This window comes from Fusarium poae, chromosome 1 (genome assembly GCF_019609905.1).
Source record: "Fusarium poae strain DAOMC 252244 chromosome 1, whole genome shotgun sequence".
NCBI classification, from domain to species: Eukaryota; Fungi; Ascomycota; class Sordariomycetes; order Hypocreales; family Nectriaceae; genus Fusarium; species Fusarium poae.
This window is the reverse complement of record NC_058399.1, coordinates 7,335,295-7,361,532: the sequence shown is the minus strand read 5'-3', so window position 1 is coordinate 7,361,532 and position 26,238 is coordinate 7,335,295. Positions and strand designations below refer to the sequence as shown.

Below are 26,238 nucleotides of genomic sequence, written 5' to 3'. Positions count from 1 at the left end.
ATTTATATGCTAACTTGATATCTTACCTCGATATCAATCCATTTCCTTGATGATTCCTGTGTCGTGATCATTATTTGCAGCCATTACATCGACGACTTTCCCCAACTCAAAACAGTAATCAAGCCGAGGTGGTGCAGGTACGCCACTTTCAACCATCAATCTTGGGAATCTCGGCCGAAAGGGTATCAGTTAAACTTCGGCTTCCCAGCAACGAGATAAGCCGACAACAGCAAGCGGGGGTTCCATTTGCGTGGGGTAGCTTCATGCAATGAATCAGAATTGATATGGGTATCCCTGCAATGAATCAGAATAAAATGATGGCGTGAGAGGGGAAAAGAGAACAACTCAGACGTTCAAGGTCATTTGACTACCGTCAGTTACTAAATTCAGTAACCCGCACATGCATGGGCGTCACTACAAAATGCGAGTGATTTATCATAATTGGTGAGTAAAAGTGAAGCTGAAAAGCCATCTTTTTCATAGCAACGTTGACATACAAGGACATACTTTGAAGGAAATAAATTTCACAGATATGGAAGTTTCGTATTCGTTATCACAGCAGCAAACTGACTAGCCATTGGGTGCAAGAAAGGCTTGCAACTCAAAATCACAACTTGAAGCCCCAGATATTCTTCTCACCAAGCCAATTCCAAACATTCGCATCCCCTTCTTCCCAATTACTGGTTGAGAATCCCTTGGTAGGATCCGTAAAGTCCGGCCCCGGATCATTGAAAACCTGGACTTGGCGGGTATTATCTTTTCCAACCTCCAATACAGTGCCTCCAAGATGCTTGTCGCTCTCCATACATTCCAGCATTGCCTCTGCACATTCGTAAGGCGTGACCCACGCATCTTGCGCCTCGTTCACGTACTTGATCTTTTCAGTGTCTTCTGTCCACAGAGGTGTCCGTACCACACCGGGAGCAACTGCATTGACTCGTATACCGACGAGTTCGAGATTTGCTAAACATCGAACAAAGCCTGTGATTCCAAATTTGCTCGCGCCATACATGGGTGCTCTAAAGACAGGGATTTGAGCGGCAATAGAAGAGATGTGGATAACCCGCTTTGGATTCTCCGGCGATGCTTTTTCGCTGGGGCCATGCAGCCAGTAGGAAATGGCCATTTGAGTGGCTCGAATAGGATGAGTGAGGTTGATGTCGAGCAACTTGTAGCCATCACCTTCTGAATCATCTTTACTCTCAGGAGACCCTGGTGGATGCCAGAAATGTGACCACGTAGGCTCGTAGACACCTGCACCAGGACAGACAACGTCAAAGTCACCAAATTCTTTGATCGTAAGTCTAAAAGCGTTGGCCAGATCTTTCCAGGATGTTACGTCTGTTTTGACAAAGACTGCCCTTGGTGAAGAAGATGACGAGTACTGGGACACTAGATCTTGGGCTTCTGGTCGAAGTGAGAGATCCGCGATAGTAACATTACAGTTCTTGGACAATAGAATCTTTGCAAATTCAAAGTTGATTCCTTGAAATGTTTAGTCTATTGGCCCTACAGTCACTTTGGTGTACTAACCTGAACCAGCTCCAGTGATAATGGCAGTTTTGCCAGACACGGAGAATGGCTTATTAGAATGAGAGGTCATCGTTGTATGAAGATGAAGTAAACAAGAATGATAAAAATGTCTAAGTTGATTCTCAGTCCTTAAACGGTTATAATGAGTGTAGTCAAGGTTATATATGGTACCTACATACAAGTGATCCCGGCATTAGTTAATATCAGCTTAGTGTCGGGTACTAGTACCTGTACAGCTAGCTGTACATATACGGTCACATGATAAATTATATAGCTAGCTATATATATAGAATCTATATATTACTTTTTCCTTTAATATATAGCTTTTCCCTCTTATATACTTTTAATTAAATTAATTAAATATAAATATATATATTTTATATTTCTTTATTTTAATATTATTTTATTAATTTTAATTAATTTATTTTTCTTTTTATAATTAATAATAATAATACTTAGCTATCCTTAAGGTATTAATACTATAAATCTAATTATTTATAATATTAATAATTTCTTTAATAATATTTTTTTATTTAAAGCTATATTTAATTCTTAAGAAAAACTTTTTAAAGATATTAATAATGTCACAGCTCGAAGTCAGACCAACCTACCCTAGAGTCACAAGTGGATCAGATCACGTGGCGATAGCGTTATCGCCGTAACCTTAGTCAGACCGCCAGTCAGATCCTGAACGTAGCTCCTTGAGCTACGTCTTGTTAATAGAGCCTGACCTGCCTGCAGTGCCTATCCGTAGCAATAGAACCTATTACGCCCGAAGCGTTCCCTGTCCACCCGTACCGCCGGACTCAGCCCGTGACACTACGTAGCTCCTAACCGTTGGACACCGAACGCGATGTCTGCCCGCCCGCTCCCGCCCTTCCTGCCGGACAGCGTCGAGTCATTCCGTGACCATGCCCCGGAACACCTAGACGATTGGTTCGAATACTTCCGGAACGTTTATACCTACGCCGAGAACGCCCAGAACCGTATATCCCAGCTGGAGAATGAGACCCAGAACATGAAGGATAAACATCAAGGACTCGAACAATCCCTGCAACAAATCACCACTGAGCGTAACTTTGCCCGAGCCCAGCTCGAGTACACTGAGCAACAACACGAGAAGGCCCTAAAGAGGAAGGACGACGACATCTTCGAGGCCCGCCTCGCCGAACGTCGCGCCCTCGATGCCACCCGACCTACCGTACCTACTATCCGTGAACCCCCCGAGACTAGCGCTCCCGCTGAGCTTCGTGTAGCGACTCCTATGGGAACGACTCCTCCGCCTTCTTCCCGATCTACCGAATCAACCAGTCTTACCGAACGATTACCCGACCCTGACAAGTTTGAGGGCGAACGGAGCGACCTACGCCGTTTCGTCTCCCAGATACACTCAAAACTAAAAGCTAACCACGACCGATTCCCGACACGCCTCGCCCGAATGTCCTATGTAACTGGCCGTCTTAAGGGACGCGCCTATGCACAAGTCCTACCGCACATTAAAGCTGGTGAATGCCAACTCCCCGACTACCAGGATATTATCGATCTACTAGAACGCGCTTTTGGAGACCCGAACCGGATCAATAATGCCCGCGCCGAATTATTCCGCCTTCGCCAGACTCACAAGGATTTCAGCACCTTCTTCGCCGAGTTCCAACGCCTCGCGCTGGAAGGAGAAATGTCAGAAGAGGCCCTCCCTACCCTGTTGGAACAAGCTGTCTCCCGAGAACTACGCGGAATGCTTATACACAACCCACCGCCTAGCTATAAATATCACGACCTAGCCACCTTCCTACAAGAATTGGAAAACCGACGACGCCGCTTCGCAGCGGAGCCACAGCCTGCGTCACGAAAGACGAATATGCCGCTGAAGGAGTACCCCCAGACACTCCGAAAGAAGTCCCCATCGCCTCGTAGAGGAGAAGCCCCCGAAAACCGCCAACCAGCCGGAGAACCTATGGACCTCAGCAATCAGCGCCGCTATAACCGCCCTAACCAACGACGGGAGAACAACCAGTGCTTCCGTTGCGGTTCAGCCAACCACTACCTCCGCGACTGTCCCGAACCTGACACACGTCCAACCAGGCTCCGTCAAGCCACCTTCGCTTATAGCCCCAACCGCACCAGCCAGCCCCCGTCTCCACACTCGCCTACATCCAGCCGCGCCAGTTCCCGCCGATCTAGACACTCCCGAGGACGCCAGGAAAACGGGGTGAGCCTGTCTTAAGTCGGCGCCAGGCTCCCCTCCCCGCACCTACTGTACCGAAGATTAAACTGTCCGCCGCCTCCGTTCATGGAATCCCGATTGAGAACGAGAACAACCAACGTTCGAACCTGATGATACTGCCTGCCAGCCTCAATGTGGCCGGAAGAGAACCAATTCCGTCTTACGCTATGACCGATAGCGGAGCGGAAGGAAAAGGGTTTATCGACGAGAGCTGGGCTAAGTCCCAGAACCTGAAGTTTAGACCCCTGAAGAGAACCTTCGAGATTGAAGTGTTCGACGGGCGACCTGCCGAGAGCGGGAAGGTCGCCTACTACGTCCGCGCCGGACTCCGCATTGCCGATCACGAGCAGAAGAGCATGATCTTCTACGTGACCCAGCTAGCCAGCTACCCTATTGTCCTGGGAATGCCTTGGCTAAAGCAACACGACCCGCAGGTGGGCTTCGCGGCCCACACGTTCACATTTAACAGCCCGTACTGCCAGAAATTCTGCAACACCCCAACCAAGCCTACAAGGATTAAGGCTTTACAGACCGTCCCGAAGAAGTTCATGCGCCAGATGAAAGGGAGTATCCCACCAGCCTTGGAGGGAAAGGATATCCTCCCGGTTTCCCTGCGAACCGCCCGAATATACAGCCAGAAGGACCGTTACCGCCTCTTCACCGTCACCCTGAAGCAACTGGACTACCTGCTTAAGCCTGAGCCAGAGGCATTCGTGCTGCCGGAAGAACTTCGAGAGTTCCAGGACGTTTTCTCGCCTAAGGAGGCAGAGAAGCTACCACCGCACCGATCTGGAGACCACCACATCGAGCTAACCCCAGGAGGAAAACTGCCGTTTGGACCCTTGTATGGAATGTCCCGGAACGAACTGACAGCCCTACGAGAGTGGCTAGACGAGAATCTGCGTAAAGGATTCATCCGCCCAAGCTCGTCGCCTGTAGCCTCCCCGGTACTATTCGTCAAGAAACCCGGCGGTGGTCTACGCTTCTGCGTGGACTACCGAGCCCTGAATAATATTACGGTTAAGGACCGCTACCCGCTCCCCCCTGATCAAAGAATCCCTGAATAACCTGTCTGGTATGAAATACTTCTCCCGTATTGACATCGTATCGGCCTTCAATAATCTGCGTATCAAGGAAGGCCAGGAGTACCTGACAGCATTCCGCACCCGATTCGGATTATATGAGTCACTGGTTATGCCCTTCGGCCTAACAGGAGCCCCCGCGACCTTCCAGCGGTACATTAATGATGCGCTGAGGGAATACCTGGATATATTCTGCACTGCGTACCTGGACGATATCCTGATCTATAGCCGGACCCGAGAAGAACATGTCGAGCAATTAAAGATGGTGCTTGAAAAACTGAGAGCTGCCGGGTTATTCGCAAACCCAGCCAAATGCGAATTCATGGTTACGGAAACCAAGTTCCTAGGCCTTATCGTGGGACGAGACGGCATCCGAATGGACCCTGCAAAGATCGAAACTGTTAAGAACTGGCAAACCCCGACCTGCCTGACAGATGTACAAGCTTTCACAGGATTTGCGAACTTCTACAGGAGGTTCATCCGTGACTTCTCTAAGCTTACAGCCCCGTTGAACCACCTGACAAAGAAAGACGTACCGTTCGTCTGGGACGAAACCTGCGAAAAGGCTTTCCGAGACTTGAAGGGAGCCTTCACATCAGCACCGATCTTACGCCCCTTCGATTGGACGAAGGACGTAATCCTGGAGACAGACGCCTCTGACTATGTATCCGCCGGTGTGCTGTCGCAATACGACGATGACGGAAGGCTGCACCCGGTAGCCTTCTTCTCCAAGAAGCATACGTCCACGGAATGCAACTACGAGATCTACGATAAGGAACTCATGGCCATTATTCGCTGCTTCGAAGAATGGAGACCCGAACTGGAGGGGCACCCTCACCGATAAAAGTGATCACGGATCACAAGAACCTGGAGTACTTTACGACGACGAAGTTACTTAACCGACGACAAGCCCGCTGGTCTGAGTTCCTGTCCCGATTTAATTTCCAGATCACATATCGACCTGGGAAACAGGGAGTTAAACCCGATGCCCTGACCAGGAGGTCAGAAGACCTCCCTAAAGAGGGGGATGAGCGCTTAGCGCACCAAAGCCAGGTGGTACTAAAGAAAGAGAACTGGCAACTTCCGCCGCTACGAGTCCAGAGAGCCCGCATCCGCCACCCACTACAACAGAACCAACCCGCACCAACACCCGAGGAGCCGTCACTCTCAATAGAGCTACCAGAAGAGATCGACCGCTTGCTGAACGAAGGATACCAGACCGATGAAGACCTGCAGTCGATACTACAAGCCCTCAGGACCGACGCACCGCGACACCCGAAGATTACGCTTGCAGAGTGCAAGATCGTCCAGGAACGACTGTTGTACCGGGACCGCATCTATATCCCGAGCCACGACGCCCTCAAGACCGCCCTGCTGAAAGCCTGCCACGAACACCCTATAGCAGGACACCCAGGTCGTGCCCGCACTTATGACCTGCTTTCCCGGGATTACTACTGGCCCGGAATGTTGGCCTACATCGAACAATGGGTTAAGAACTGCCATACGTGTCGAAGAGCCAACCCAGCCCGAGAAGCGAAGCAAGGTGTGCTGAAACCCTTGCCTATCCCCGAACGAGCCTGGCAACATGTGTCAATGGATTTTATCACACATCTGCCGCCCAGCGAAGGAAATGACGCCATCCTGATTATAGCCTGCCGCCTGACCAAGATGAGACATATCATCGCATGCAAAGGAACCTGCGATGCCGAAGACGCAGCCCATTACTACCTGAAGGAAGTGTGGAAGCTACATGGGCTCCCACAGACTATAGTATCGGACCGGGGACCCCAGTTCGTAGCGGAGTTCTGGCAGAAGCTCACCAAACAACTGTCGATCAGCTCGCTACTATCCACCGCTTACCACCCTGAGACCGACGGACAGACTGAACGCCTGAACGCTGTGTTGGAACAGTACCTGCGAGCCTACGTGTCATACCTACAGGACGACTGGAACCGATGGCTCCCCCTGGCCGAGTTCGCAGCGAACTCCCTGAAATCCGAAACCACCGGCGTATCTCCGTTCTTTGCAAACTATGGATTCCACCCGCGAATGGGCTTTGAACCCACGATTACAGTCAGAGGAACCCCAGCCACTAGAGACGCAGAACAGTTCGCAAAGACGATGAACGACATCCTAGAGCACCTGAGATCAGAAAGCATTGCCGCACAAGCCCGTTACGAAGCCCAAGCGAACCGACACAGACGACCTGCCCGACGATACCAAGTAGGGGGACTCCAGTGTGGCTAGACGCCAGGAATATCAAGACCCTTAGGCCACAGAAGAAACTAGACTGGAAGAACATCGGCCCGTTGAAGATCGGCAAGGTCATCTCCCCGTACGCCTATCGACTGGAACTGCCCGCCAGCATGAAGATACACCCCGTGTTTCACACGAGCCTGCTAAAGCCAGCTGCCACCAATCCGCTGCCCGGTCAGAACGTAGACCCGCCACCGCCAGTAGAAGCCGAAGGAGTGGAAGAGTGGGAGGTTGAAGACATTGTGGATTCCCGATGGGACAGACGAGGCCGAGGAGGCCGCCCCAGGCTGAAGTATACTGTGAAATGGGCCGGATATGCAGACCCAACAGAAGTCCCTGCTGCTTACGTGGAGAATGCTGCAGAGATCGTGGCGAACTTCCACAGGAGATACCCTGACAAGCCCGGACCACAGTAGCCCGTCTCGGCAGAGCTCGATGCTAAAGAGGGGGGCACTGTCACAGCTCGAAGTCAGACCAACCTACCCTAGAGCCACAAGTGGATCAGATCACGTGGCGATAGCGTTATCGCCGTAACCTTAGTTAGACCGCCAGTCAGATCCTGAACGTAGCTCCTTGAGCTACGTCTTGTTAATAGAGCCTGACCTGCCTGCAGTGCCTATCCGTAGCAATAGAACCTATTACGCCCGAAGCGTTCCCTGTCCACCCGTACCGCCGGACTCAGCCCGTGACAAATAAATAAATAAAATTAAAAAGCTATACTTTTTTTATTAAAAAGTTATAAAAGACCTTAAGTAATAAAAAGAAGGTTATATATATATATAATTAAAATATTAAAAAGAATAAATAAATTCTTAATAATAATAAAAAAAAAAAACTTTATTTTATTATATTAAGTATTTATTCTTTATTATTATAAAAAAAGGAAAAAATAGTAATTAAGTTATTATATATTAATTTAATACTTTTTATTAAGTATATAATTACTTTAAAACCTTTAGTAAAAATATAAATTATTTAAATTATTATTAAATCTTTAAAATAAATTAAAAAATAATCTTATAAATAATTAAAGCTAGAATTAAACCTTATAAGATTAAGAATTATCTTTTTATTAAAATAAAAAAGACTAAAGCTATTTTATTATTAAATAATAATATTTATAATTATATTAAAAAGGCTAAAAGAAAGTTTTTTAAAGGTTAAGATTATATTAAAGCCTTTTTTAATTACCTTTTTAATTAAAGCTTTTAATATAAAAAGGTTATTAATAATAATATATATATTAAGTTTATTATATTTACTTATTTAAAGTTATTATCTTATTTATAATTATATCTTAAAGTCTTTATTTTTAATTATATATATAAGACTAATAAATATTACTTTTTTTTTCTTAATATTATTAATATTAATAGCCTTAAAAATACTTTCTATATTATATTTAAATTTCTTAATAAAGAAAATAAAGATAATTTTATTTAAATACTTTTAAGCCTTTATTAATTATATAATATAAATAGAATATAATCTCTAAGTATTATATTAATTAATTAAGCCTTTATTTATATTAATATTATTATAAATATAATTTATGTTTTTAAAATTAATATATATTTATATTTTTAATATATTAATAATACTATTTTAAGCTATTATATATTAATATTTAAAAAGGATTATAATAACTTTAAAAGTAATATAAAATAAAAAGTATTTTTTAAGAAGTAATTTAATATTATAAAATTAATAATAAAAAAAATCTATTAAATAAATCTTATAGTCTTTCTAAAGAAATATTCTTATTTAAATCTTTAAAAAATTAATTATTTATTAAAGACTTAACGTGCTTGATAAGCGAGTGAGTCAGATAAGCGAGTGGGTCAAAAATCTTAACCCTCTTTATTATCTAGATGATAAAATTGCTTCAATTCATTCAATTGACTATAACTACTCACTATACTCATCTCCAGAGGCCTGAATATCCTCTTGACATGTTCTTGCGTTATGCCCGGTCTTGCCGCATACACCACAACGCCGAACACCCGGTCCAACCGACCTTCCTCGACCACCACTTCTTGATGATTCTGCCACTACCTGCGTATTCACATCTATCTGATCAATTGATTGTAATGCTTCCTGTACAGTCATCGCTCCTCCTTTCTGTAGTCTTGTTCTTTTTGCCCTCCGGCGCCGGCTTAGTATTGCATTTGCCTCTTCAAGATTTCGGACCTGATCTCTTAATAGGACAACCTCATGCATAACTGCCAATGTTGCTTTTGTATTTGACTTAATAGCCTCAATTATTGACTCTGGGGAACTGCTCTTATGCATAATAACTCGTCTGGTAAGGTATTCAGATTGAGATTGAGCCTCTGTTGCTGTCTTTGGGGTCTTTGAAACCCATGGACTTGGTGGTTGACTTGCCTCCCCAGGAGGCGTTGGAGTCCGTAACTGTATATCAAGCTTCGAGACGACGGTTTCTGGGTCAAGAGGATAAATTCCAGCTCCCCTAAAAGCCCCCTGGATATTGCTCTCTGTAAAGGTAGCTTGAAAAGCGGCATAAAAGGCTGGGAAGAACTCGGTCTTAGAAATGTGGGTTATAGAGCATCTGATCAGATGCTCTATTTCTCGACCATAAGCATTCTTCAGTACTGAAAAACACCCGACATCGAGAGGCTGGAGTAGGTGGGATGCATGAGGAGGCATACAAAGTGTAATGATCTTGTGATCCTGACAGTATCTCTCAAAGTCGACAGAGTGGTGACTTTCATGACCATCGAGGATCAAGAGACGATAGAGACTAACTGATCGCTTCGCTGTTGATCGATCAAAGTGTTTTAGCCACTCAAGACCCAGCTCGTTATTTGTCCATCCATTTTGGCTTGTTGCAATAACCCAATCGCCGGGGAGGTTGCTTTCTCGATACCAGTTTGCAAGATGATACTGGCCTGAACCAATGATAAACGGCGGGATCGATTGACCTTCGGCATTTATCGCTGGAATTGCAGTAATCCATTCACGGTTTCCTGGCTGCACTGATTTTGGCCTTCCTTGCCTTTCTGAGCCTGTGACTACCATCCCGGACTGTATAAGGCCCATCATAAAGCCGGTCTCATCAAAGTTCCAGGTATCACCTGGTTGGATACTGTATTTAGCGATTGTGTTCTGTACAAGCCGAAACCAGCCACGAATAATAGTCGGATCTTCGCATTTAGCTCTCTGATAGTCATATCTCCGAAAGATACGCGTCTTTAGCTCTGGTTGTCGCTTTATAAAGTTATGAGCCCAGCGCTTGCCGACAGGTGATGCATCGCGGTCTGCAAGTAGAGAATTGGCCATTTCTTCCACAAAACGGATTCGCGAGGGAAACCCTCGCGAATCTAGGTCAAGAATAAACTGAACTATAGTCTGTTCTTCCAGATCAGATAGTCGCCGCGAGTTTGGGCCGGAATCACGTCGTGATTGAATGCCATTTTGGCGGCGGCGTAAGGTCTCAAATGGAACCTTATATATACCTGAGGCGCGTCGGAGACTAAGATTTTGGTCATTTTGAAGGGCCTGAAGGGCAAGAAGAATTCTAGCTTCATTTGAAGACTGTGACATAGTTGCTGGTTAAGAAGTATCTGATCAGATTGAAATGTTGTAAGGTGAGGGATTTTTGACCCACTCGCTTGTCTGACTCACTCGCTTATCAAGCACGTTAATTTAATCTCTTTAAATATATATTTATTAAGGCCTTTATAAATAGAATTCTTTATTTTAATTATTAAGCTATATTTTAAGTTAAAAGTATTTATATTTTTATTAAATAAAAATATAATAAGTTATTATAAATTAATCTATTTAAAGTATTTAAAGTTATTAATTATATTCTTTTTAACTAGCTTATTATACTTAAGGGTAATTAAGTATATAAATTAAATAATATACCTTAATAATATATAAGGCTATTTAAATATCTTTATAGTTAAGTCTATAGCTAGGTATTTTATAAGGTATTATTAGAAATAGAATATTAAAAAAAGAGAATATTTAAATATTTATTTCTTTATATAGAGGTATTTAATAAATCTCTTAAGTTACTATATATATATATATTAATATTATTTATATTATTATATTAATTATTAAATCTTTTTACTTATTTCTATATATATTAATATCTTTATTATTTTAATAATCTACTTATAATTATTAAATTATATTAATAGTAAAATAATAAGATATTATTTAATTAATTATTAATATTAATTATAAGGTATAAGCCTTATAAGTTTAAAGAGATTAAAGGTTTATTAATATAGCCTAAGAAAAAGCCTTTTATTTATAGCTCTTATAATTAATAAGAATATATAAAAGTATTATAAAAATATATTAATTAATTTAATAATCTTAAGGTAAATAAAGTATAGCTTAGCTTAATAAAATTAAAGTTAATAATAAAGGAAAATAACCCTTTTTAAAATATAATAATATTATTAAATTTCTTTTTATTAAAGCTTAATCTTAAGCCTTAGCTTTATTATAAAGCTAATAATTAATAATTATATTTAATATAGGTATATATATATTAAATATATTATAAATATATATAAGTAAAAGGTATTTAATATACTTTTTAATTAATTAAGGTATTATTAATTAATAAGGCTTATTATAAGGTAATAAAGTTTCCTTTAAAGTATAATACTATAATTTATAAATAGGCTTAGTAAGCTTATTAAATAAAAGAGTATATAAAGCTTATATTTAGATTTAAGAAAGTAAGAAATTAAATAATTAAAGAGATAAATAGCTATATAGATTATAATATAACTTTTAATAAAGCTATTAATATTATAAAAAAAGGGCTATTATAAGTAAAAAGATCTTTTTATTTAATATAATAAGGAAATACCTTTATTATTATAAGTAGAGTTATAAGCAGAGGTAATCTTATATTAGTATTATAATAATAAAGTAATTAAAAAGGTAATATTTAGCCTTAGTTTTATTTATTTAATAATTAATTACTTAATATATTTAAAATTAGCTTAAAAAAGTAAATTAATAAGTATATAGATTATTATTTAATTAATTTAATTAATTTAATTAATATACTTATTAATTATAGTATTAATATATTACTTTTTTTTTTAATTATATAATTATAAATCTTTATTATTAAAATAAGATTACTTTATAAAGGTTTAATAATAAATAATACTTTATAGTTAAATTATTTTTTATTATTAGATTTAATTAATTTAAATATTATTAAATAGAAAAAAAAATATAATTAATTAATACTTTAATTATCTTAATATAATAACTATTTTTTTTTTTTTTTTACTTTTTAAATATATTATAAAACTTTAATTTATAATTAGATTTTATTTATATAATTAACTTTATTTAGCTATATAAATTATTTATAGCCTTAAGTATTAGTAAAATATAAAGATATTAATTTTTATTATAATAAATACTTTAATTTACCTTAATTACCTCTATTTACTATATTTCTTATTAAATCTAGTTTACTTAACCCTTTAGGCTTACCTAGTTAATATATATTCTATTTAATTATATTATTTTAATTATTAAAATATATATTATTATTCTTATAGCTAGTATTAATTAAATTAATCTAGGAATTAACTAGTTTACTATTTATAAATATATATTATACTTAATAAGGCTATTTATAATAAAAAAAAGCTAAATATTTAAATATAATTAAGCTTATTATTAATTTATAATATTATTAATTTACTTTATATATTAAATTCTTTTAACTTAATAGCTATATAATATAATAGTCTATATAATTAGCTAATTATTTATATAATATTATATAGTATTAATAATTTAAATTTAAGTTATTATAAGTTAATATAAATATTAAAGGTAATTAAGATAATATTATTATACTTAATATTAAAATATAAAGAAATTAAAAAGAAATAATATAATATTATTATTCTTTTTAATATACTTTATAATATTAAGAGTTAAATTAAAAAAGCTAGCTATTTACTTTATAAGAAAGCTAGTTATATTATTATTAGCTATAGAAAGCTAAAGTATAAATTAATTATTTAAATTAAAAAGAATCTAAGTATTTAAAGTAATTATAATATTCTTTAAGATTTATAAGCTAGATTTATTATTTAAGTTATTATTATTAGATATTATTAAATATTATTTTATATAGTAATTTAATATAAAATTAAAATAATTTAATAGCTTTATAAAGTTAAATATATATATATAAATTTATATTATAATTTAACTATATATTAATATAGAAAAATAGATTTAATAATATTATAACTTAAAGAATAATATTATAATATTAAAAATATAGCTAAATTAATAAAATACTAGGTTTTAATATATTTATAAATAATAAATTATAATTATAATTAGTTAATTATATTATATAATATTAAAAAAAGCTTTAAATAGTTTTAAAAAAAGCTAAATAATTAAATTAAGGAGAAGATATATATATAGCTTTAAAATTAGTTATATTATTATATATATAGCTAGCTATATAATTTATTATATAACTATATATGCATAGCTAGCTGTGCAGGTACTGGCGCCCCTTGGTGTCCATGCCCCGCTTATCAATCTGTCAGGTCTTGTCTGTAGTATTCGTGTCTCACCCCACAGTTCCCCCTCCTCGCCTTGATGACTTCATTAGATCTAGCTCCCTCGGCTTCATTTCCCTTCCAAAACATCACAATTGATCCACTGACAACAAATCTGAACTAGATGGACCTGATATAAACATCCCGGCTCAACAACCTCATTTGCTTCATTGCACTTCTCGCTTCACTTTCTCAACCAAGAAAGCAATGCGCTCCTTTTCAGGCTGGTAAGACCTCCCTTACCACGCTCCCAACGAATAAGCTGATCCGAGGTTCCCAGTGAAACATGCAGAAGCAGGAAATTGAAGTGTGATGAAAACAAGCCGATATGTGGGGCATGCACCAAATCTTCACGATCATGCAGTTACTCTAGAAGATCAGTGTTTCGGCCATTCCAGAATTATGGTGGGAAAAGTAAGAATGACGACCTGAGTTTTGGTTCCGGAGATGGTCAGCATGTCTTTGATGACGATCACATTTGGCTCCATGTTCCCGAAGAACGTATGTCTGAACTTGTTCACTACACGTGGTACTTGTTGCTTATGAGAACCTTCTAGTTCATTTCGTCTATATAGAGGATCCCTATGCTGAGCAGGATGACACAATATTTGATGCCACTTTCTCGGCAGAACAAACACCCGTCACGCCATATCGAGCATCGGGGTGTTGGGGAGATCACGGTTCTTCAATCATTAATGGCGACTCGTATGCAGAGGAGCCTGTTCTAGAAGAGACACCCAGTCATGACAAGCATGTTGCTGATTCGAGACTCGCGACGCTCCATCTGATAAAGCATTACAAACAAGGGCCCGGTACTTGGTGAGTTCCCTGGACAAAAGATCATACCCCGGACGCTAACCATACAAGGTTCGACATATTTGATACTGGTTGTTACTTCTCTGGCAAAGTCCCCGTCAAAGCCGCTTCGAGTCCCCTCCTCAAATCTGCCATTTGCGCTATTGCTGCAAAGCATCTATACCGTCTCAGGAAGAACAAGTCCCACTCAAGCTTAAGTTCAGAACCCCGAGACACCCTCTGGCTGTCGTATGACTGGCGCTATGAATCTGCAAGACACTATGACGAAGCCATCAATCATTTGAGAAGCGCAGTGGACTTACAAACCTACGAGAATGACCTCAGTGAGAAAGAAGATATGCTAGCGGCTGTTGCAATTCTATGCATCTATGAACTTATGGATGCACCCGGAACGGCATGGAGGGCACACTTGAGTGCTTTACCGCTGTTCAAGTCGACAGAAGATCCTTCGAACCTCGCCTCACCAATAGTGATTCCCAGGACCGCTATACAAGGGCCTATTCTCTGGAATTTGGCGAGGCAAGATTTATTATGCGCATGTAAGACTAGCCTTGTTGATCTATCAGTATTATGTCTCACAAATAATAGTTATCAGCGAAACGCAGACCCGACTCGACTTGAAAGACGTCCGCCTCTGGCAAAACGCGGGTCTTGCAACTACAGAAGACGGCACTTTGATGCCCTTCAGCCCTCTGTGCTCTGTAGATATTCGGACCTCAGCTGATATAGAAGAAGATACCAAAAGCAATGAATTGACATGGCTGATAGGCAAGCTTTCAAACCATCTCACATCGGGCGACGCCATCAATCCTACAGACTATGCACTACCCCATGGTCAGCGGCCTTCAGTCGGGGTGACTCAGGAGCGTTTACTTGAGCGTTGGGAATTATTGATGGCTGAATTTGAAAAGTGGCATGAGAGTCTTCCCAGGACTTTTACACCATATGCACGAACACCATATCCATCAAGAGACTTGTCATCACAGCAGTGTTTCGCCGCCTTCGATCAGGTATGGTACGAGTTACCGATTTGTGCTGCTACCATGCAAAATTACCACATGGCAATGATACTACTGCTCGTGAACCAACCACAAGAATCCACTTTCATACGCTCTACTGTTTCGGCGCGGTTGAATTCATACAGGAGAATCCAACAGGATGTTCGCCATTACGCAAAGGAGATTTGCGGAATCAGCCTCGCTGATCCGAGTGATCCGGTGAGGGCCAATTCTGTACAGGCACTTTTTGTCGCAGGACAAGTCTTTTATGAAAAGGAAGAACAACATGCAGTTTTAAACCTGTTGGGGGATGTGGAAAGGGATTTAGGATGGACGACGAGGTTTCACAGGGCGAAACTAGTTGATGAGTGGCCAAAAGATAATTAGTTATCTATGAAATGCAGTCTTTAAAGAACGAATCTAAATGTTCCCGGGAACGAGATAGCTCAATATTGCTTGCTGCGGTGGAAAGTAGATCAGGTTTGGAGCTTTACACTCGCAACCGTTGCCATGATGGGCGTTATCTAACATTAGTCTCCGCGAACTGCACTGCCGCAGTCTCGAGTCAAGGTAATATCATCGAGAAGGACAGTGAGGCCATCGTACTCTCCAGAGCAATCAATTTGGATTGAGATAGCGGCTCCTTCAACAGAAGTGCCTCTGGTAGACCAGGTCAGACTCTCCGGAGTCCAACCTGAAAGTGCATAAGGATAAGCGGCGGGAAGTGCGTCGCTACCGATCTTGGGTTGGATAACACAACCGAATCCTGTGAGCCCACTTACGGTAGGTACAGACCATCGATAAGATAATTTATAATCACCATCCAGAGTCAGCAAATCCTGGGCGATCTGATTTGAACCTTGACCAAACTGGAACCCAAAGGATCTATGCTGGGCATTAGCGTCTATCACCAATACTGACTCAAGCATCATCGGGGATTCTTACGCAGCATTGGGAGCGGAATAAGCGCCGTTACTAGTCACCCCTCCACTGCTAGCCCAAGGCGAAAGATCGTTGTTCTCGTCGAAGCCTGAGTTGGAAACAACTTGAGTTTCGACACAGTTTGGTGCTTCGGAAGTCGTGGTGCTTGCAGCAAGCGTGGTCGGTGTGACCTCGTCCGAGACAGTCGATGTGGTCTCAGCCACAGCCGTGGAGGTAGTCTCGATCAAGGTTGTCAACGTAGTGGACTCAGACACAGGAACAACAGTCGACGAGGTCTCACTCTCGGCCGAGCTTGTGACGGTAGTCGGCCGACAAGGGCCAGCTTCGGCTCCGAGGAAGCTGATAGCGGCAGCCGCCACAACGAGAATGGAACGAGAAAGCATCTTGAGAAGGACAATCAATTATAAACGAATGGAAGCGACTAATAAAGTAGCGCAAGGCAAGTGAACAGAAGAGGTTGCAAAAACAGACAGAACAGAACAAATCGATATTTTCATGGTCTTTGGCCCCTATTTACATAATTGTTTGTCAAATTTCAAGAAGGGTCTGGGGCTGAACTAGCTCCACGCTAGTGTTAATAGTTTGAGAGACTATCGATTCCAGGTTGCATTCTGTATTTTATTTTTATTTTTATTTTGACAGCACGCAAGGGTGATGACTACTAGCAGAGTAGAAAAGATCTTCAATGCGACAGGCTATTAAAATAGAGAAAAATTAGTCAAGTTGAAGTTCAACATGTAGAGGTCCGATGTCTGAGTCTACTTGGTACTGTGACTTCCTTCAGGTAGAAACTACTTTCCTCACACTCCAACACGGCTTCCAAAAACCCCACCCCTGGCAAGTAACTCATCAGTGTGTCTAAAGTATGCAGTTTCTTCTGATCCTTCCAGGATCCAGTAACCAGTAGTTGTCTCATGATCTTGAAGAACGCCATAGGGCCGGCCTGGATAATTATCCTGATATGGAAGCTTTACTGTTGTCATATTTCCATTAACATCTCTCCAGATCTGCCTGTATGAGCCCCAGCCTATTCTTGTTTCGACGCCCTCGTTATGCACCACTTTTGCATCGTAGAATGCACGTTTGAAAAGTTCCTTGGGTAACGCAAATGAGCATTCGATTAGATGAGTCATCTGCCGCACAAATGGGTCCAAGCGGTTCAAGATTATGTCCATATGATCAAAGTGGTCGCCATAAAATAGGTCATGATCGTCCTCCAAGGGGAGATATACGTAAAGATGACGAAGGCTGGGGAATTGGGACAGAGAAAGAAAGTTTAACAACTGGTCGAAACTGTATACGTCCACATCCGCCCAAAAATCCCCCGAGTCGGGCGTTCTGCAGGATCGTATCGGCCAAGTGATCTCAAGGGAGGTCACTAACTTAAGTCTTTGTGGTAACAATAATTTCGGGAGATGCTTCAGCGCATACGTATCTTCCAATATCAAAGTATTGGCGGAGTAGAGTATATCTATAGTCTCCATATAACTATAGACTTTCGTTAGTGCAGATAATGGAAAGGTGGGAAGTGACGGAGCATCTTGCTTTTGGCGACAGGACAGTAACCAGCCCATGACTCCTATTTGGCACGCCGATGACCCATCTTGACGTCTCCAGGCTTCACAAACTTCTGAACTCCCGCCATTTCGGCAGTAGTCAGTCCATGGGCCTCGAGAGCCACCTCGTGTCATGGGGCCCAGGTTCCCGGTATCACTAGGATGAACGCGATGGCATCTTGAACCCCACCACTGCCATTTTTGTGGCTGTGTCTTATCTACAAGGCGATTGATACGACGCTTTGATTTGTTGTTATCATCTAGAGGACCGCGAGCAATGTCGCAATGAAGATTCTGAGACGGCTCACGAGGGACATCAGGATGGTCGCAATCGATAAACAGGTGAAGACGTGTATCACCAAAGGCCAGACGAAGGATGTCTCTTCGAATATTAGGCGGAACTTTGAACCAGAAGGAAGACTCTTGGTAACGTGGCGTCGGCGCTGAATTGACCCCAGAGTCAGAAGATAGGTCAGGTGTCAGGGCGCGAGGTCGTGGGCTGGGCAATACAGGGAGTTCCTTAAGCTGGGCCGTCCAATAATCGTTCCATCTCCGCTCGCGAGTGTCAGAATCGCATGGTGAGCCAGGACTAGAGACCATTTTGACAAGAGTTGTACGGCAGTGCTAGATGATGTTGGATTAGAGAATGAAAGAAAGTGTTGAGATTAAGTGACGTAAGTTTAAATTGGTATTGGTTGTTGGTTATTTCAGAGTAATTGTTTACCAACCTACCTTAGTACCTACACAATGTCACACCATAACCGAGCGCTAAATGTGGAGTTACAGCGTCCATCTTGTTCACACAAATTCAGCCTCCATTGGGTCACATAATCACAAACATGGATCTAATAGGTATATTTATTGAGTACCAAACAAGTGCTGGTGTCGGACTTGTGTGACCTGACAAGGCCTGCGTAAATTTACGGCGTCGGGAATGTAAAAGTGAAGGAGACTGTGCAAGTCATACAATGTCATGTTCAGCCTTTGGGGCAAATGATATTGGGTAATTCTGAGAACAAATGATACACTTAATCGTCAGAGAACGATATTATTGTTCGGCTTGATTGCCTGTGAGATTTAGAATTCTGTTGCCTAATTTCAGCCAGTTTAGTTACATTCGCCTTGATGCCCGTTTACGGATAAGCACTGCAACGCCAAACTCGACATCGGAACCCACTATCTGCCGTTTGATGGACTCGTCGGGCCTCATTTCAGAGATGCATCTCACAACGGCATTCTTTCCGATGTCCTTAAGCCTCGAATCATGTACATAAATAGCAGAAGGCTCAATCACATCTAACCACCACAAATTAACTTCTTTATCAACCATGGGCACATCAACACTTGGAACACGACTCAAGGACAAAGTCTGTATCGTGACAGGCTCCTCTTCTGGGCTCGGCCGTTCGATAGCACTAGGCTACTCACGTGAAGGAGCCTTGCTTGTCTGCGCAGATCTACAACAGGTTGCACGTGCAAACGTGAATAGCGAAGAAGACATAAGCACCGATGAACTGATCAGACATAAGGGCGGCAAAGCTATTTTTGTACAGACAGATGTTAGCAAAAGTACTGCTGTGGAGGAACTCATCACTAGAACAGTGATCCAGTTTGGCCGAGTGGATGTGTAAGTTGTTACACTCATGCTGTGGTGAGAATGCAGATATGTTGACAGGGTACAGATTGGTCAACAACGCGGGCATCTCGATCGAGGCAGGCAAGACACCATGCAGAATTCACGAAACTCCAGAAGATTGGTGGGACTTGACCATGGCTGTCAACCTAAAATCAATCTTCTTGACCAGCAAGCATGCCATTGCTCAGATGCTGAAACAGGAGACGAACGAGTCTGGCGATCGTGGGTGGATCATTAATATCTCATCCATCTTTGGTATAGTTGGAGGATATACCGTCCGTAAGTTTACTCTGAGCCAAAGGCAACGGCTAGCTAACGGAACAGCTTCATATGCTGCTTCCAAAGGAGCAGTGTCCAACCTGACTCGTTCCGTTGCATTGGACTACGCAAAAGACGGTATCCACTGCAACGCCATCTGTCCTGGCTGTATATTTACCCCCTGCTATGATGCAAGGCTGTTTACTAATGCAGTCGCGCAGACACTGAGACAGCCATCTTCGCCGACACCATCAAGATGCACGACAAGGAAAGCATCCGCGCAAAGCATCCACTGCATGGAACAGGTACACCACAGGACCTTGTGGGCGCAGCCATCTTCCTCGCGAGTCAAGAGGCAAGATGGATCACTGGGGTGTGTCTGCCGGTTGATGGAGGATACACAGCACAGTAGACATCACAAGTTAGACAGACCTGGTAGTTGAGGCTCACGATTTGAAGACAATCCATTCAATTTATCTTTATTCCAGAACTATCAAATAAATACCTATTATGATCCATCGCAATAAATACCATAATTCCATCTCTTATCTAAATCAGACATGCCCATATACCCATATATAATCTTGATACAAATATCGCGTCGCTCGTCTCATCTTTTAAAAAACCGTTCTACATGTTGTACCCGCTTGCTACTCAAACAACCCCAAAGATCCAAAACAAATGTACCACCAAGACTCAATGAAAAGTGACAAACGAGGGTTGAAAGGAAAAGAATGACAAAGGAAACAGTTTCAAATGAGTGCCGGCCTTGACTGTTCTCGGTATAGAGAGATACAGTACAAGATCGTGTTGTGTTGACTTGACCCATCTCTATAGCGAGAGTAGGACAGAGTCATGTTGTGTTTTGTTGAGCAAGGCCAATCTCTATAGCGAGATGGATAATTAGGCCATGTCGTGTTTTGTTGTTATAGTAATAGTTGTTGTGTTGCAATGGTTGTTGATATAATTAGATGTCGGTTCTCTCAATGTGGAGGACATCCTTGAGCCATTCAACTAGTCACGAATCCGCAGATCCGTCAGACCGAGACCCCGACCTCGCAACAGCCGAGTCCAGGTTACGCCTGCGTACGATCGAGCTCCTGTGAACAGTTAGTAAATAATCATCATATAAAGCATGAAAGGAGATAAACTTACAGTCCCTTTTCCCGAGGATCCCTCACGATGACAAGCTCCTGTGCTCGCTTGGGATCCTTGATAGACTTCCTTCCCTTGGAACTGGCCCTGGGAGCACCGCCACCGTTGTTGATCTGAGCCACCAGCGCAGCGATCTGAGTCTCGAGAGAGTTCACCTTGGATGCAGCAGACTTCTGAGCCTTCTTGGCATCGTCAAGCTTCTTCATCAGGTTGTTGTTCTCGATCCTCAGCGCGTCGAGAATCACAGCCTCACGCTCAGCGGTCTCAAGCTTCTTGTTCAGCTCGTCCCGCTCCGCGATGAGAGCCGCAATCTGCTCCTCAGCGGCAGTTAGCCTGGTCTTGAGGTCGTCACGATCGGTCGTGACCGCATCAGCCTTCTGCTGGAGGGCGGTAGCCTCTTCCTGCAGTGTGGTGAGCTTCTGTGTAATCTCATCACGCTCGGCAGTGAGCATGTCAACGCTAAGCTGAAGACGACCTGCGTTCTCAGCCGTGGCTTCGAACTTGATAGTGAGATCATCATGCTTGGTTGTCATGGCAGTAACAGCTTCCTCGGCAGTAGTGAGCTTCTCCTTGAGCTCAGTGTTCTCCACTTCGAGAGCAGGGGGAGCAGGTGCTGCTTCAGGCTCGGGGGCTGCTGGCTCAGGAGTTGGATCCGCAGCCTTCTCCTCAACTGTAATCTCAACCTTTTCCTCGACAGCCACTACAGTCTCGGGTTGAGCTTCTACAGGCTCAGGCTCGGGTGCGGGGGCAGCTTCGACCTCGGGTTCAGGAGCAGGGTCACCCTCTGGTGCAGGAGGAGAGTCAGCAGGAGGACCCTCTCCATCGGGTACCGTCGTCTCCTCCTCAACAATGATGACATCCTCGACAATAGTCTCAGGCACGTCCTCAACAGAAACAGGCACCGGGACCTTGGCAGGCTCAGCCTTCTCCGTTGCTTCCGAAGCCACGCTGGTCACGTCGCTGACGCTGCTCATAGAGCTACCAATTGACGAGATAGAGCTCGATACAACACTACCAGCATCGGATCTCAGGGCCATGTTCTCGGACCTCAAGCCTGAGACCTCCACAGACAATCTCAGCACTTGCGCTGACTGATCGTCCTGAGCGTGCAACATGCCTCTCATCTGGTCCCTCAATCCGTCTCTCTCACCATGGAGCTGCTCGTACTTCTTCTTGAGCTTCTTCCTCTTGCTCTCCACCTCCTCCATGTCCTTGACCACGGAATCCTTCTCCTTGGAGATGGACTCGATCTTGGACTTGAGGGCTCCGTTCTCCGAGTCTAGGCCGGCGATTTGAGCCTCCTTGCTCTCAGTGTCCTTGGCCCAGGCTTCCTTGTCCTTCATCAGATCGTCGATGGTGGCCTGGAGTATCGTGACTTGCGCCTCCAGAGTCTTCTTGTCGGTCTCAAGTCCGGTGAGCTGTTCCTGGAGTCTCGTCTTGTCGCCAGTGAGATCATTGATCTGCTGCTGAAGGTTCTTCTTGTCCTCCTCGAGGCCAAGCTTGTCCTTGCTGAGAGACTCAACCTGGTTCTTGGAGTTCTCGCTCTCAAGCTGGTAGCGGTCGCGAGACACAGTCAGCTCGCCCAGCTCCTTGGACTTCTCAACAAGATCCTGCTCCATGTTGTTGACGCGGAACTGCATGGACTCCTGAGAGATCTCCATGGTGGCGATACGAGCAACATAGGCCGTCTCCTGAGACTTGCGGATAGCCTTGATATCCTCGAGCTCACGCTCCAAGTTGATAGCCTTGGCCTCGAACTTGTTGTTGTTCTGGGTCACCTCCAGGCTGTTCTTCTTGAGGTCCTCGTAGTTCCTCTCGAGAGCAGCCTTGAGCTCGCGATGCTTGGTGAGATGTTCCTCAAGCTCCTTGACCCTGTTGCTGAAGGCAGCTTCGGTCTTGATAAGCTCATCACGCTCAAGAGTAAGCTTGGAGACAATCATGTCGCGCTCCTTCTGAGCCTGGCTAATGATCTGATCCTTCTCTCGCTTGACCTGCTCAATAGCCTGATCCCGTTCCTTCTGGAGCTTGGCAATAGCCGAGTCACGCTCCCTCTTGGACTTGGAAATAGCCATGTCAAGATCCTTCTTGGCCTTCTCAGCAGTGTGGTCACGTTCTCTCTGAAGCTTGTCGACAACAGAGTCACGCTCACGCTGGATACGAGCGACCATCTCATCGCGCTCGCGCTGAAGTCGATGCAACTCTTGGTCGCGCTCCTTCTTGGACTTGGAGATGGTGGAGTCCAGATCCTTCTGAGCCTGCTCCACAGCCTGGTCGCGTTCTCGCTTGAACTTGTCGACATTCTTGATGGCTTGGTCACGCTCATACTTGAACCTGTCGAGCACATGATCGCGATCCTTCTTGACCTTGTCGATTGAGATGTCGCGGTCCTTCTCAAATCGCTCCAGGGTGCGACGCTGCTCATCAAGGCGCGTCCTCGTCCTCTCAAGCAGACGGGTCTGCTCCTCGAACTCGGTAACAAGTCTGTCCCGTGTAGCCTGGGCCTTGTTCCTCTCTTCTCGGAGCTCATCCTTGTCGGTCTGCATGTTGGAGAGTCTGTACCGAGCGTCGCTGAGGTCCTTGTGTGTCTCCTTCTGCTTCTCCTTGAGCGTCTTGAGCTCCTTGCGGAGGCTCTCGAGCTCTGCAGACATGGTCTCCTCCAAATCATGGCGTGAGCGAGCCCTTGGTCGGGAAGGAGGACGCTCAGGCTGGGGAAGTTGACGCTCCTCTGGGATGCGTTGAGGAGTAGGAACAGTCTGTGGTTGTTGAGGAATGAGAGGCTGCTGGAAGGTTGGCTGCACAATGGGAGGGCTGATGGGCTGAGCAGTGTACATGACGGGCTGCGTTGGAATGAGAGGCTGTTGAGGAATGAGAGGCTGCTGAGTCATCATTGGCTGACCTGCAGGGTGCTGAGTGTAGGTGGACGACGACGAAGTAGTAGTCGTGGTAGCATGAATAACAGCACCATTCTGTGGTTGGTTGATGGTTTGCTGTGTGGTCTGCTGCTGAGGTTGTTGCGTAGTGATCTGTTGTTGTTGTTGCTGCTGTGCTGGTTGCTGTGGGATGAGAGGCTGCTGTTGTTGGGCGGTAGGCTCAATGTGGATATGAAATGTTCTACCACGGCTGCGTGATCGCTCTTTGGTCCTCTCTTGCTGGCGCTCAACCTGTCGTCCAGATGTCCTCTCAAGCTGACTGTCTGTCTCAAACTCAACTCGCTTCTCAGTGGGACGAGACTGCTGTGTTGAGAGGGCACCTGTCTGTCGCACAATTGATCGAGATCGGGTAGGTGTCTTGGAGTAGTCATCCTCACTCTCACTCATGACGGTGGTGGCCCTTGTGGAGACAGAGACGTTGGATGAACTTCCCCATCCTAGCTCGGATGCAGAGTCCCAGTTCTCATCGGACATGTACGAGGCTCTGGGTGAGGGTTCTGGTGATCGTGTGTCATGGCTGGATCTGAAACGAAGCTGAGGTGGTTGGAACATGAAGCCTGGTCCAGAGTGTTGTCGTCGGTTCATGGGTGGTGGTGACACTGAGGAGACGTCACTGGCTGAAGAGGCAGTAGAGACCTCTGATGGTGCTGTGGTGGCTTCTGAGACGGTGGATAGGCCATCATCGTCTGGTCGACGAGTTGGTGGTGGACGGGAGACTGATCGGTTTCGTGTGAGGGCAGTAGAGCTGGTCCTTGGGTTCCTTGTGTTCTCGTCTGACGAGTTCCTGGGTGGGTTGCCACGAATTGTGAGGGCCATGGCAGTCTCCTGCTGGCGTTGCTGTTCATATTGTGACATTGGGTCGAAAGGCCGACGTGATGGCGCCGGCTTTGTCGCCGTCTTCTGTGATGATTTCCTCATATTGAAATGAGACTGTTCTGTGATGTGTTGTGTTGTGTGTGTGTGTGTGTGTGTGTATGTATGTATGTGTTGAAGGGAATTATTCGGTGATGGAGAGTAAGTTTCCCTCTCTGTCTCGGTCTTGTGTATATTCTTTCTGTAGTTTCGTAGGGTTCGTGGGCACTATACTGAGAAGGTATGGTACCAGGGTCCGTGTGTGATGTGATCGACGGGCGGTGAAGAGGATCGAGGGTGGACTAGATAGATAAATGAAAATAAGAAATAGAGGACACAAGAGGCCTCACAATCAATTGATTAATGGTTTTGTGTTGAGCTGTCTCTAGAGAGAAGAAAAAGAGGAAGAAAGAGAAAGGGAAGAAAAATTCAGCTCGGGCTGGAAATAAGGTGTATAGCCGCCAGTTTTGTTCGAGGTGCCTCGAAACCTCTTTTTTGCCTTGGATCTACAAGAGCCGGGGGGGAAGAGCCCGAGCCAAGCCAAGCCCAACCCAATTCCAACAAGGGCTATCAGTGACTTTGGCCCACTACCAACCACATTGAAAGATACTAGACTATGTATCACAATGGATTGGGCACGAGCAGAGAAGACCTGGTCTGGTCTGGCCTGCAGTTGAACAGTTGGACCAATAACTACCAAATCGGCAGCGCCCATGACGAGAGAAGCATGATCCTGGGACGGTAGAACGGGAGAGAAAGGGAAGAAAGAGGCCCTAGTCTATTTTGGTATGTGAGAAAGGTGACCCGACATGCTGCAAGGGCTCGATTGGCCTCATGGGCCATGTACATTATGGATAATGGACCCCCCGGAGTCAGCGGGGTGAGGCTACTGCACAGGTGAAGCTCTGACAGTTGACAAAAAGAGTCTACGTCTGGCCATGTGGACAGGTGTGGTTTGAAGGGAATCATTCCCCGGGTACAGTAGTGTAGTGACCCCTCTGCAGGGGAATGGGGATCCCGGTCCCTCCGCTGTCGAAACAAGGCCGAAGTGGAAGACGTCTGTGCAGGTGCTAGAGTAATAGAGGAGCCTCGTTCACCGGAGGACTAAGCGATAACCTCTGTTCTGCACAAAAGGGGAGAAAAGAGGATAAAAAGAAATGCACGACTCCATACCGCTGTGTGTCTTACGTGTACAACAAAGCACGACCAAAATCACGAGAGAGAGCGAGCACCTACATAACTTTTGCGTTACATTTGTGCCACAGAAAATTCGCTTATTTTTGCCCTATTTCTATTTTTTGTCTTCTTTTTTCTTTTTCTTTTTCTATTTCCATTTCTATTCTGTGCCTTTTCTTGTTCTTGTTCCCTGTCTTTTTGGCTACAGACTATCTATCTATCTGT

General features: G+C 43.7%; 7 protein-coding genes across 7 annotated transcripts; 3 read left to right on the top strand and 4 right to left on the bottom strand.

Annotated features, from left to right (window-relative positions):
- Window positions 1-607: 607 nt before the first annotated feature.
- FPOAC1_002399 (uncharacterized protein) lies at window positions 608-1,603 on the bottom strand (the record flags this gene model as incomplete). Its single annotated transcript, XM_044846979.1, has 2 exons — window positions 608-1,485; window positions 1,534-1,603. The coding sequence occupies 2 exons, from the start codon at window positions 1,601-1,603 to the stop codon at window positions 608-610; spliced, it is 948 nt and encodes a 315-aa protein (XP_044712895.1).
- Window positions 1,604-2,386: 783 nt separating this feature from the next.
- Window positions 2,387-3,447, top strand: FPOAC1_002398 (uncharacterized protein; the record flags this gene model as incomplete). The annotated part of the gene is made up of 2 exons (XM_044846978.1): window positions 2,387-3,234; window positions 3,315-3,447. The coding sequence occupies 2 exons, from the start codon at window positions 2,387-2,389 to the stop codon at window positions 3,445-3,447; spliced, it is 981 nt and encodes a 326-aa protein (XP_044712894.1).
- Window positions 3,448-13,901: 10,454 nt separating this feature from the next.
- Window positions 13,902-15,731, top strand: FPOAC1_002397 (uncharacterized protein; the record flags this gene model as incomplete). The annotated part of the gene is made up of 6 exons (XM_044846977.1): window positions 13,902-13,921; window positions 13,975-14,195; window positions 14,252-14,513; window positions 14,562-15,049; window positions 15,099-15,525; window positions 15,668-15,731. 6 exons carry the CDS (start codon window positions 13,902-13,904, stop codon window positions 15,729-15,731), a joined length of 1,482 nt encoding a protein of 493 aa, XP_044712893.1.
- Window positions 15,732-16,038: 307 nt separating this feature from the next.
- Window positions 16,039-16,833, bottom strand: FPOAC1_002396 (uncharacterized protein; the record flags this gene model as incomplete). Its single annotated transcript, XM_044846976.1, has 2 exons — window positions 16,039-16,393; window positions 16,454-16,833. The coding sequence occupies 2 exons, from the start codon at window positions 16,831-16,833 to the stop codon at window positions 16,039-16,041; spliced, it is 735 nt and encodes a 244-aa protein (XP_044712892.1).
- A 1,000-nt stretch (window positions 16,834-17,833) lies between these two features.
- On the bottom strand, window positions 17,834-18,606 carry FPOAC1_002395 (uncharacterized protein; the record flags this gene model as incomplete). Its single annotated transcript, XM_044846975.1, has 2 exons — window positions 17,834-17,938; window positions 18,079-18,606. 2 exons carry the CDS (start codon window positions 18,604-18,606, stop codon window positions 17,834-17,836), a joined length of 633 nt encoding a protein of 210 aa, XP_044712891.1.
- Window positions 18,607-19,334: 728 nt separating this feature from the next.
- FPOAC1_002394 (uncharacterized protein) lies at window positions 19,335-20,312 on the top strand (the record flags this gene model as incomplete). The annotated part of the gene is made up of 4 exons (XM_044846974.1): window positions 19,335-19,633; window positions 19,689-19,921; window positions 19,967-20,068; window positions 20,122-20,312. 4 exons carry the CDS (start codon window positions 19,335-19,337, stop codon window positions 20,310-20,312), a joined length of 825 nt encoding a protein of 274 aa, XP_044712890.1.
- Window positions 20,313-20,918: 606 nt separating this feature from the next.
- On the bottom strand, window positions 20,919-24,903 carry FPOAC1_002393 (uncharacterized protein; the record flags this gene model as incomplete). Its single annotated transcript, XM_044846973.1, has 2 exons — window positions 20,919-21,000; window positions 21,056-24,903. 2 exons carry the CDS (start codon window positions 24,901-24,903, stop codon window positions 20,919-20,921), a joined length of 3,930 nt encoding a protein of 1,309 aa, XP_044712889.1.
- Window positions 24,904-26,238: the final 1,335 nt, after the last annotated feature.